Here is a 12,697-nt window from a genome sequence, read left to right as displayed (position 1 = left end):
AAGAGTAATGTTGGGTGCATTTAAATATAGTACAGTGAATTTATTTCCCACACCAATAGATAGTACATTATCCAGAAAGGAGAAAATTGTTTGTTAGTGACTCTGAGGTGTAAATTTTAACACTCTTTCCTTTTACATTTTGGCTGAAATTCTAATTTGGCTTCACTGTCTCTTAGTGCCTAGAGGGCTGTCTGGGACCTTGATGAGCAAGTGAGGGAAGCGTTAACTAGCAAAGGTTACATAATACAAGTCATCACCGGATTGCTGGCAGATTACTGTAGGATTTCCACCTTTGGGTTCAGAAATGCGACCACTCCTTCTTGCAGTATTGCCGGTGGCATTATGGAGAGGCACATGACATCATATACAGGGCATGTTGCATCACAGTGACTTTCAATTAGTAACCATTCATATGAGATTGCTCACGTTTGATTTCTTTCCAGTGCAAACAGATATAATGATGAATAGCAGAGAGAACAAGAACATTCTCTCCTGCAGACATAGTTACTTATTATCACATGGACTAAAGCTGAAGAAAGCTGTAACTAGTTATATGCAGGTAGCATTCAGTATCACGTCTAGTGCCAGTGGAATGTGGGTTTAACTATGAGTAGTGCTACAGGTTGGCATGCACCAGAAATGGATGAAAAAAATAGCACAGATTGGATTTATTTTAATTTATTCTTCCCAAAATGTTATATATACAGGCACCGATTATTCTTCACACAATGTCTTATTTATAAATGTATAATTTTTTATTTAATTGTGAACTGCCATACTGCTTATTGTACCAATGAAACTAGGCTCCTAGAGGCCAGATATTGAATAAAATCATGGAATGCTTGCTCAGTATAATAAGCATAATGTCTGAGGGAAGACATTAGTGTACCTTTGATGTACACAGACAAGAGAAAGTACAGAAATCTTTATTTCGAAATCTGGTCTATAAAGTGCAAGTAGAAATAGTGAGAAAATACATGTCTACTTTATTTCTTCAACTGCTAACGTTGCTTGAAATGTAAGTGTTTGGTAATTCCTAGAGCTTCTACCAGTTGTAGTTCTGGTCGGCAAGAAGGCAGCAGAAGTTGGAGTTTAAAACTTGAAAAGGGGTTATGTAATAAAATGTGCAACGTTTGCTACGGGTCTAATGACATGCAACCAATAAGCCTTGACTTTTCACCAGCTCAAAAGCAAACAACTTAGACTGTGGGCACACAAGCTGGCGGCTCTGGCTATTGTCAGCATGAGTATTTTTTGCAGGCTGAGAGTGGAGCTGAAGCCTCTGAGCTGACCTCAGCTTCAGCTCCACTGTGTGTGACCGCACACAGGCTAATCGGATTCAAATCAATGGAGCAGGGGCACTGAGCTTCTCTCAGCCTGCAAAAATATGCAGGCTGACAACAGCCAGAGCCATAAACCTGTGTGCCCATGGCAATTGTGACCGCAATCAAAATATTATTTGTCTCTTCCTGCTCTCCTGGTGCTTTAAACAAGAGTAGTAGAAGTCAGCACTCCTCCAGCCAAGACAGGTCTGTTAATCAGCTGGCTTCTGCTACAAGTCTGAACCAGCAGTGCAGACAACGACACCTGTAAACCAATAAAAATGTAGAAAAATTGCATATTGGAAAGTGGCTTAGAATTTTCTTTTATTAGGCAAAATACATTTTTTTGGGGTTTACATCCCAATGGGCGGTTCTGTGGCCGCCTCACCCCACATTTGTGCTGATATGTATTTAGGCCATGCAAGTATTTCGAGCACCATTTGCACAAAATGTCAAGCTGTACAAAGTTATCTGTGTGACAAGTACAAAAGCAACTGTGCTATATTCTTACAAATATCCAGCATCAAGCATTTTGTTATCAGGGAGTCCAAAATAGAAATATTGGTTCTGCAAACACATGAACTTGTTGGTTTCCAGCACAAGAGAAAATAATTCCTGCAATAAGCTACTGCTGGTAACACTGGTACATGGACTCCACAGCAACAGTCTGCATAGTACAAACACATTCTTTAGCAGAAGATCCATTTACAAATGGGAATACAGTGGTGGGGCAGAAGGTTATCATGCCATGTGCTTGGACCTCTCTTGTGGAAAGTGTTCTCTGGAAGCATGTCAAGATGGTTTAGGGTTTTACAACTACTGGGCTTCCTCTAGTCGTGTATCATCATATACACAGCACCGACTGAGGACCCTTCCTCTTCCATACGGAGCCAAGCCAGTTGGGTAGCTGTAGTCTCTTCATGCAAAAAAACTCCTCTGCAAGTCACACGACAATCACTGACCCCATGGATTAGAGAAAACGGTCTCTCCCAGAAGTTCACCAACATGGAATATCATTTTACCCCTGTAGTAAGTAAGGCAGTCACAGGAAAAGTTGCACGACTCTGTAGGGACCATGCAAGCATTTGGAGCACCATGTGCACACTCAAAAAGGTTAAGCTGTATGAAGCGATCCAAGTTCATAGACAAGAACAAAATTACAAATTCTCACAAATATCCAGCATTGAACATTTTGTTATCAAAAAGTCCAACATATAAATATTGGTTCTGCAAACACATGAATCTGCTGGTTTCCAGCACAAGAGGGTAGAATTCCTGCAATAAGCTACTGCTGGTAACACTGGTACATGGACTCCACAGCAACAGTCTGCATAGTACAAACACATTCAATAATAGAAGATCCATTCATGAATGGGATTACAGTAGTGGGGCTGAATGTTTTCATGCCATGTCCTTGGACCTCTCTTATGATAAGTGATCTGTCTCTGGAAGCATATCAAGAGTGTTACAACTACTGAACTTCCTCTAGTCGTGTATCCACATACTGGAAATGAGCGCCATCACACAGCACCAACTGGGGATTTTTCCTCTTCCATACGGTGAATGAATCCACTTGGCCGGGCCAGTTGGGTAACTGTAGCCTCTTCACGCAGCAAAACTCCTCTGCAAGGCCAAGCTGGAAGTCACGCGAAGATGACTGACCCCATGGATTTGAGGAAACGGTCTCTCCCAGAAGTTCACCAACATGGAATACCATTTTACCCCTGTAGTAGGTCAGGCAGTCACGGGAAAAGTTGGACGACTCTGTCAGGAAGAGGAGCAAAAAAAAAAAAAGAGAAAGTGGCTTAAATCAAAACGAATTAAGGTAAAACTAGTCTGCTGAGTATTCTGCTGTTTTGCTATTTATGCAGAATTCTGCATTACGTCTTAATGAAACAGTAACATCAAAGAGTGTTTTAAAGAAATGACAATAAAATATACTATTGCCCTCCACTGGAAAACTGCCATGTCTGCTACAGAAAGACAACTATAGTTTATATAAATAAGCTGCTGTGTAGCCACGGGGGCAGCCATTCAAACACATTCAATAACAGATTTGTTCTGAAGAGTCCCATTGTATACTACAGAGCTTATCTGTTGTGTATCCTTTTTCAGCTTTCAATGACTGTGGCTACAGAGAAGCTTGTTAGCTTGTTTATATAAGCCAATGCTATCCAAGTTCTGTGGTACTGAGGGCCAGAATTTTTCAGAACTATGTGGTGGAAGGCTGATAAAGGGAGTCAGTGTTGACCACTCCCTGTTTTAAACCAAACACACTTTAAGCCACACCTATGTTACCACAAGAACTTTTAAGACCATACCCACATAAATGGTGGTAGCACACCGAAAAACAAAATGTTTGGTGCTCACTGCAGGGATATCACTCATCAGTCATAAGTGAAAATGTAAGCCATAGTAATACATACCACAGCACCGCAGCATAACACAGCACCTAACAACAATTTCCAAACCCCCAGAAGAAACCCTACCAGGCTCATGGTATAGGACAGGCAGAGTATGGCACACAGGGAGCATAGGGCAGGCAGAGTATGGCACATACAGGGAGCACAGGGAAGGCAGAGTATGGCACACAGGGAGCATAGGGCAGGCAGAGTACAGCACATACAGGGAGCATAGGGCAGGCAGAGTATGGCACATAGAGTATATGCTCAGCTGTTGTAAAGAATCACTGTTTATTTCAACTAAAAATTCCGCTGGTAAAGAAAAATAGAAAACCAAACCTAGTTAGGGTGAGATAGACTAAAAGGAGCCAAAAAGCCCTTCACAAACAATTACATGCAAAGTATTTACTTGTCTTATGCCATATTTTGCTACTCTCCAAGTCCTACCCCTCAGAAGCCATGTTCCAATATCTTGCACTGATGAGATCTAACAACAACACAGGCTGTCTGCAAGTTTGGATATATGGCTCTGAACCATTAGGCTGTATCTGTGCTATAAACCAGCAGTTCTGGATGCATAGATGGCCAAAGGGAGTGATTTGCATGTCTCCGCCCATGAAGCCTTAAATTTTTGGTATCTAGGCAGTGCTGTGTATATGGCATGAGATAAGTAAATACCTTCTGTTTTTTCAGTAGGCTTCACTTTGCTGGTAAAGAAACTGGTTTAAATAGCGGAGCTATCTCCATTGAGCACTGAATAATTCTCCAGCACTATATAAATGAACCATATTGATAATTATGTAACTAAAGGTGGCCACCACGGGCCAATAAAAGCTGTTGACAGACCGAGTCGGCAGCTTATTGGCCAGTGTATGTACCCCTCCAACGGGCTTCCCCGACCGATATCTGGCCAAAAGTTGGGCAGATGCTGATTTGCCAGGACCCGTCGGATTGCGGACTGTATGTGTTCGTTGATGCGGCCCGCGATCCGACCACCCATTGTGATCTGATCATTGGGCCCTAAGTTATAGAATGGGTAATTCTAAGAAACTTTTATTTATTTATTTTTACAGTTTTTAAATTATTTGCCTTCATCTTCTGACTCTTTCCAGCTTTCAAACAGGGGTCAGTGACCCCATCTAAAAAAACAAATGCTCTGTAAGGCTACAAATGTATTGTTATTGCTGCAGTTTATTACTAATCTTTCTATTCAGGCCCTCACCCTCTTCATATTCCAGTCTCTCATCGAAATCAGTGCATGGTTGCTATGGTCGTTTGGACCCTAGCAACCCGACTGCTGAACTTGCAAACTAGAGAGAGAGCTACTGAATAAAAACTAAACAACTAAAAGAAACAGAATTAATAAAAAATGAAAACCAGTTGTAAATTGTTTCAGAATATCACTCTCTACATCATACTAAAAACAAACTCAAAAATGAACAACCCCTGTAATGGCAAAAGAAGCGCAATATACAAGTGCAGCATTTTTAGCCTAATATTATTTGAGCATCAGTTCTCATTTAAGTGGGATATACTTGGCAACCTTTTCCCTGTCGTTAATGATCAGGGTGTTCTGTGGCTGTGTCAGTAATGCAGGCATAAAGTATGCAGAGAAGTACACTGCCAACTATAATTTGCTATTAAGCAGAAGTAAACCCTGCAAATAAACAGCTCCCCCACCCTGCTCACACAGCACCCACTGAGCAGCATCAAGCAGTGGGAACTTTTTGTTTTGGACTTGTGTATATTCTAATAAAACACAACTACATCTTATAATGCTTTGCAGAGTTCCGTAAGTAATAATATTTATTAAAATATTTATCTTATTTGCTGCCTGGGGGTTACATCTTCCATCCCTACCAGGCAATGTAATTGCAATTTAACATATGTTTGACCTATTTCTGTTTCTGTTTCCAGCCTTTACACGGCGATACACGGGCAAATTTAAGATGCTGATTTAAGTCCCTTATCTGCCAGTATTAGGTGGCCCTCCCATGGGCATCTCTCAGATCTTGATCCGGCAAAGCTTGATTTTTCCGCCTGATCAAGGACCGTATCGGCTAGTTGATGCGGTCCTCATCCAGTTGGTTGGTGTGCACGTCATTGTAATCAGATTGTTTGGCCGTAGGGCCCGACGATCAGATAAGCCCGATATCCCGGACCTTTTGGTTGGCATATTGGGAAAAGATCCCCTTGTTTGGCAAACTACCCAAATGGATGGATCTTATCATGTATGGCCAGCTTTAGGCCAAGACCATTCCACACCTTCAGAAAAAGATCTTAGTATACAGTACAGGTATGGGACCTGTAATCCAGAATGTTCGGGACCTGCCGTTTTCTGGATAACTAAACTTTCCGTAATTTGGATCTTAATATAATAATTCTATTAGAAAATCATTTAAAAAATCAAATAAACTCAATAGGAATGTTTTGGTTCAAATACGGATTAATTATATCTAAGTTTGGATCAAGTACAAGCTATAGTTTTATTATTACAGAGAAAAAGGAAATCATTTTTTAAAAATGTGGATTATTTGGATAAAATGGAGTCTATGTGAGATGGCCTTTCTGTAATTCAGAGCTTTCTGGATAATGGGTTTTCAGATAAAGGATCCAATACCTGTATAGAATGTATTTTTGTAATTTTTGCTAGCCTATATGGAGGAGAGACATTCTTTATCATGAAGGCACCCAAGTTAAGGCTAAATATACCCTACATGTTTTTTCAGCACAGTGAGAAAATGGCTTAAATCTTCCCCTTCCAAATCATCAGTATGAAGGGGACCCTGGGAGTAGACAACAGGATGGCAGCAGTGCATGCTATAATATAGTACTTTTTAAAAAAATAAAAAAAACAACAAGGGGAGTGCCAAAGCTTTTGTTTTTAAACAAGGGGAGTACCCAGATGGGGTATAACCCTAGCAATTAGAATTAACTGGAGGCCACCTATAAAATTGGCACCCTGCAGTGATTTTGGGGTTTAGTTCTCCTTTAAAGTATCAACTTTTTTTGTTCCACCTAAGGGCAGAGACACATGCTCAGATTTGTGGACATTAGTCGCCCCGGCGACAAATCTCCTCTTCTTCGGGGCGACGAATCTTCCCAAACTGCCTTCCCCTGCCTAGAATGTAAATCGCGGCAGGATGGCACTCAGAGCTCTTGTTTTCCGAAGTTTCCTCCTGAGACAACTTCGGGCGACTTTGGAAAACAAAGCATTCCAAGTGCCATCCTGCCGGCGATTTACATTCTAGGCAGGGGAAGGCAGTTCGGGGAGATTAGTCGCTCTGAAGAAGAGGATATTTGTCGCTGGGTGATTTATATCCCTGAATCTGAGCGTGTGTCTCTGCCCTAAGACTTACATACTTATCAAAGCCAAGAACACTGATAACAGAATGATTGGAGTACAAGTAAATGCATTGTAACATTTTATTATCCTTTATTTATATAGCGCCACACATTAGCTCAGCACTTTATACTGATTATATATCATTCACTTAGTCCCTGCTCCAGTGGAGCTTACAATCTCAGGTGATATTGTACAGCAACAAAAAAACACAATTTGCGCAATAAAAACACAGGCAGCTGCTACTGTGTAATACTGGGAAAGAAGAGTTCCCTTCTGCTTAACAGGCAATCTTATTATATATATATAAAAAAGGGTTAGTGTGCCTTTAAGTGACTTCATATTATTTACATCAAGTCCTGTTCAAGCAGTTTTTGATGTTATAGCATTAACTAAAAAGTACAGATACACAGTATTAGAAAATACTTCAGTTCAAATATGTTGTAGTCAGAGAAGGTAGGACAGGGTAATATCATGTACTCATATTGCCATCTAGTGGCTAAACATATTTTAAATACTACATTCTCTGCATAAAATGAACATTATTTATAAGGCTTCATGCACATCTTTGGCCCCTTATATACTTTAGAATATAACATCAGATCCAACTAGTCAGATGGATATCAACTCATAACCTATCAAAGCCTTTGGTAAGAACTTGGATGCAGTTTGCATGATAGCTTGAACAAGACCACAGCATCCCCCAAATTCTTCTTGTTCTCATCCCTACCAGCCATCATAAACACACACAAAAAACACCCTATATAATGCATGGAACCTTTTTATAGGGAGACAGTTCCAAAGAAATGCAGAAACATAAAATGCAACCCCAAATATGCCTCCAGGACCAATGATGTGTATCTTACATTGCAAATCAATTCTGACCAATGTTAATTTCTGGGTTCTTCAGCTGGCACACTCCGATAAGCTCTCTGCTATGCAAGCAACTGCAGCAGGGATGCTGAGAGACTAAGTTCAACAGCAGCTAAAGTGATAGCTGCTGCCAGTTAAAGTAAAAGGTTCCTTACCATCTGCATCAGGCCATGCCAGGAGCAGAGCTCTGTCTGGGAACAGCTCAAGGATCTCAGGCCCTGCAGTCTGGAGAAAGATAAATGCGTATAGTTATTAGAAAGCAAGTTTGTACATGAAGGCAGGTATCAATACACAAAGGTATCACTAATAAATAAGACCTCCCCAGTATTTGGTTCATGTTGCACAAAAGGGGCAGCACAAACAATGCATTTTATTCACTGATGCCTTATCCTAGGACCACCGATAAGAATACTTACAGAAGAACAGGCACTTGCTAGAGCAAAACATGTTTTACATGGAGCCAGTGGGACTAATACATACACCCATTTCTTTAAATCGGTTCAACTTCAATGCATTGCTGCCATTAGATCTGGTTGCTCGGAGAGTTTGCTACATACAATGTGCTTACCATGATCTCCGTGTAGCGCATTTCTGGTGGGAAAATGTTGTTTTGGTCAAATGCCACCACATCAAGGCCACGACTCTGCAGCAAAAACTCCCAGTATCCAGTGCCCTGAGAAATGACATTGAAAAGAAATCAAGACAATTGGTTATACAATGGCATTCAGGATCTGGAGATGTTCCAGTTTATTAGGCACCCGTCCAGTGAATGCAGCATAGCACACACATGGGAGGGCTTTTACTAAGCATGGAAGTTGTTTAAAATTCAGAATAGATGTCTCTAACAGAGCCCACCATTCAGGTTCCCCTCAGGGCAGCACAAAAGAACAAGCCTAGAGCACAGCTATTTTGTAAAATGGGGTGGGGATTTATTTGCCCAGTTTTATTACCCAAATCCAATAGCAGCTCCTTGTCTCTCATCTGCCTAAAGCTGGCCATACATGCAAAGATCCGATCGTATGAATCGAGGATTCGTACGATTTTCGGACCGTGTGTGGAGAGTCCCGACATTTTTCGGAGATCGGTTGTTTGGTCGATCGGACAGGTTAAAAGATTTCTGTCGGCTGCCGATAATATCTCTGTGGGAGACTGTCACCAGCTTTGTCAGACATAACTTTCGTACGATTGCTGTCAGGGCAGAACATCGGCTGATCTGTTCTTTTACTACTTTATTTGATCGGAATGGTAAGTGGCAGGTCGGAAGATGGGGAAGTCCGATCGTTCGAATATTCGAACGATCGGATCTTTGCATAAAGCTGGCCATAGATGTAAAGATTTTTAAAAGATCTTTTTGTTATCGTAAGACCAAGCTTATCTTGAAACAATCGTTTAAATGTACAATTTGTCCATGAACTAAAAAGACCATTTCAAGCGATGTCGTCTAGTTGACAAACAATTGGACAATATTTTCTAACCTGGCCGATCAATTTTCTGACCGATGTCGGACGAAAAATCGTTAGATGCACAATTGTTCGATTCCCACTAATCTCGCAATAATTTGAGGAACTGGTTGGATTGCACTGAAATCGGTCGTTCATCAAAGAAAAATATTTGCGTCTATGGGGGGCCTTTGCAGTTTAGGTTGGTCAGTGTCGTCCACTTCATGTGCCAGATAGTGGGTAATGGTCTGACAGCATGATGGCAGGCGGAGGGGACAAACTGCCACCCTTGCTCCTTGGCCCAGCTCTAAATGTGTGCTACAGACAAGTTGTATTGTCCCTTCATCACTATACAGAATAAAAGAAATGTTGGGGGCAGGTAGACCACATACATAGTGGCTTCACATTTGTGGGCCCCAAGGGGACCCTGCAGAATAGAAGATATGCTGGGGGGCAGGTACACCACATACATAGTTGCTTATTTTTAGAAGGCCCTATGGACACCCTGGAGAATAGAAGAAATGCTGTTGGGCAAGTACATTACCTACCTACACTGTAACTTCACATTAGAGGGACCCAGGGGCAGCCTGCAGAATAGAAGAAATATGCTGGGGGGGAGAGAAATGCTGGTGGACAGGACACAGTGCATAAACACAAAATAAATAGTATATGACAAAGCAATGTGCCTTATATTGGGGAGGGTTACTTCTCCTTTATGACATTAGTGCAGAATACTCTACATTATTTGCTCTAAGTAAGAGCTACAGGTTGTGTTTATAATATTGTTGATCAGAAGGACGTCACTGGTTGATGGGGGTACCCCCAGCAAATATTAGCACAAGTGCAATCAATACATTTGGTACATATAAGTATGTGGCATTATTTACAAGTTTTACAACCCTTCAAAAGTCATCTTGTAGCTAAATGAAATTCTATCAGGGCCGTAGTTAAAGGAGAAACAAACCCTTAATAAAAAAACTCCTACCCCCTACCCTACATAGACCCCTCCCCCCAGCCCAGCTGCCCCTAACTCTTTACTTACCCCTCCGTGCAGATTCTGTCCAGCAGTTTTCACGGTCGCCATCTTCAGCCACTTCGGAATGAGACCAGTGAGTTTCGGCGCATGCACGGTTGGAGCAATTTTCTGGCTCGCGACATCTGCGCATGCACCGAAACTCACTGGTCTCATTCCGAAGTGGCTGAAGATGGCGACCGTGAAAACTGCTGGACAGAATCTGCACGGAGGGCTAAGTAAAGAGTTAGGGGCATTTGCCCGGGGGGCTGGGGGGGAGAGGAGGGAGGGGGGTCTATGTAGGGTAGGGTTTTTTTTTTATTAAGGGTTTGTTTCTCCTTTAAATGTCCCAGGAATTGCAGGGAGGCTGTGGCCCCATTTGAGGGTAAAAAAGTTCTCTGTTGCGACCCTCCAGCTGTTGCTAGGCTACAGATCCCAGACGCCTGCTGTCATTCTATCGTGAGCTGTAGTTTAACAAGAGCCCCAGTTAAACGGCCTCCCTGCTTTGCATGAATATAAATACTAAGTCTTGTCCCTAAGAGTCAGGACAGAATTCACAGCTCCAGCAGACACCAGGGGCACCCGCAGGGCACAGATCAGCTCCAGCACTTTGGGACAGGGCACAGAGAAGGAGAAGAGAATCTGCAGCCGCTGACAGCTCGACCCCTCCTCCAGGCTCCTGAGTAAGTGCAACAGCTCCTTCCTGCGGGGGGCGGACAACTCGGGGTCGCAGAACCTGTGCACGTCTGGTGGCAGCTCCTGCATCTTCCTCACGTAGATCTGGTAGTAGAGATTCTGCCCCTCGTGCTTTCTCTGCTCCAGGGTGTCACAGGGTAGTTCAGGAGTCGCCATGCTCTTCCCACCGCCCGACCTGCCCCAGGAACTCAGCCCGCACCATTCAAATCCAGTGCGTGTCTGCCAGGAACAGACCAGGAAGCACAACACGGGCGCCAGAGTTTGCCGCCATCTACCGGCCACGACGGAAGTGTCACTAGAGATCAGTGGGAGATTCCAGCAATGTAAACAAGTCGTGCTCCACATCTTGTACAACGTCAATAATAAATGAGGCTTGAAGTGTACTGGATGTGCAATGTGCATTTTGTTTTCTAGGCTGGTATGTTGTTTCTGGAGTGCCAGGCAGTGGGGCCAAGTAGTTACAGTTCTTGCATCAAACAGATCACACCATTTTTATTCTAAAATAATAGGAAAAAGTAAAGGAACTGGAGGTCATAACATAGAGAATTTCCTGGCAGGATAGGAATGAGAATGTTGGGATACTGGGGAAAATCCTGGTGCTGGTGAGACCTTTTCAGTGTCGAACTTGGTGACCAGGATCCCACCTAAAAGGCTCATCACCCTCACCTCACCCCTTTCTCCAACTCTCCCCTCCTGGCCTGCAAATTCCCAACACACAGCATATGTTTTTTTTCCTCCTTGGAATGCAGATGCCGGCCAGCAGTGGGGTTTGGAAGCCCAAAGATCCTGGCCAACAGGGAGGGAGGAAGACAACAGTCCTGGATCAAGGGGGCCCATTACCCACTGGGTTTTCTCTGATTCCCGGCGGCCCAGTCCGACTCTGCACCATTTTCCTCACTAAAGCTGGCTATAGACGCAAAGATAAAGGTGTACGAATCTTCATTTGTACTGTGTGTATCGTCCAAGCATTTTTTGTACCATTGCAATCAGTCATTTAGTCGATTGGACAGGTCAGGGGTGATCCTGGCCCCTCCGCAGCCTGCTGCTGCCCCCCCCTGCCCTGGAAATTCACTCTTAAAGTACCAGGAGCAGCATTTTTGCTGCCCCTGGTACCTAGTGGGGCGCTGCTGCCTGAGGCGACAGCCTCAACTCGCCTCATTGGCGAAGCACCCCTGGGACAGGTTGAAAGAATTTTTGTCAGTTGCAACGATCTCTGCATGTATCTGAAGATAGTGGGATTTTGTCACGACTATTTGTCTGACATAACTTTTAGACGACTGCTTTGCTTTGAGTTTTGGCCATAACATCATCTGATTTGTTCCTTTTACTACTGTATTTTAATCTGAATGATGATAGTGGTAGGTCTGTAGATTGCAACAATCGTGCGTCGGACCTAAGGATATATCTGCACGTCTATGGCCAGCTTTACTCTGATAAGTCAATGCCATAGGCCAGCCACTGAAGGGGCGACAAGTTCCACTAATCAGAGTAGGATTGGCCAAGCCGGATACCGGAGAGTCTCCCTGTGGGCCCCTAGAAAATCTCCTAGTTCTATAGGAGTTTGACATCAATACATTTAGTACATTATATATATAATGGTTCTTTGGGTG

The 12,697-nt window shown here is 42.9% G+C and overlaps 1 protein-coding gene across 1 annotated transcript; it reads right to left on the bottom strand.

Annotated features, from left to right (window-relative positions):
* Window positions 1-1,633: 1,633 nt before the first annotated feature.
* LOC108707940 lies at window positions 1,634-11,382 on the bottom strand. Its single transcript, XM_018246077.2, has 4 exons — window positions 10,950-11,382; window positions 8,509-8,613; window positions 8,096-8,165; window positions 1,634-3,086 (listed from the first exon to the last, which is right to left on the bottom strand). The coding sequence occupies exons 1-4, from the start codon at window positions 11,241-11,243 to the stop codon at window positions 2,794-2,796; spliced, it is 762 nt and encodes a 253-aa protein (XP_018101566.2). The 5' UTR covers window positions 11,244-11,382; the 3' UTR covers window positions 1,634-2,793.
* Between the last annotated feature and the right edge of the window lie 1,315 nt (window positions 11,383-12,697).

The sequence above is a fragment of the Xenopus laevis genome, chromosome 2L, assembly GCF_017654675.1.
Source record: "Xenopus laevis strain J_2021 chromosome 2L, Xenopus_laevis_v10.1, whole genome shotgun sequence".
In the NCBI taxonomy this organism is placed as follows: domain Eukaryota; kingdom Metazoa; phylum Chordata; class Amphibia; order Anura; family Pipidae; genus Xenopus; species Xenopus laevis.
This window is presented reverse-complemented; position numbering and strand designations above follow the sequence as displayed.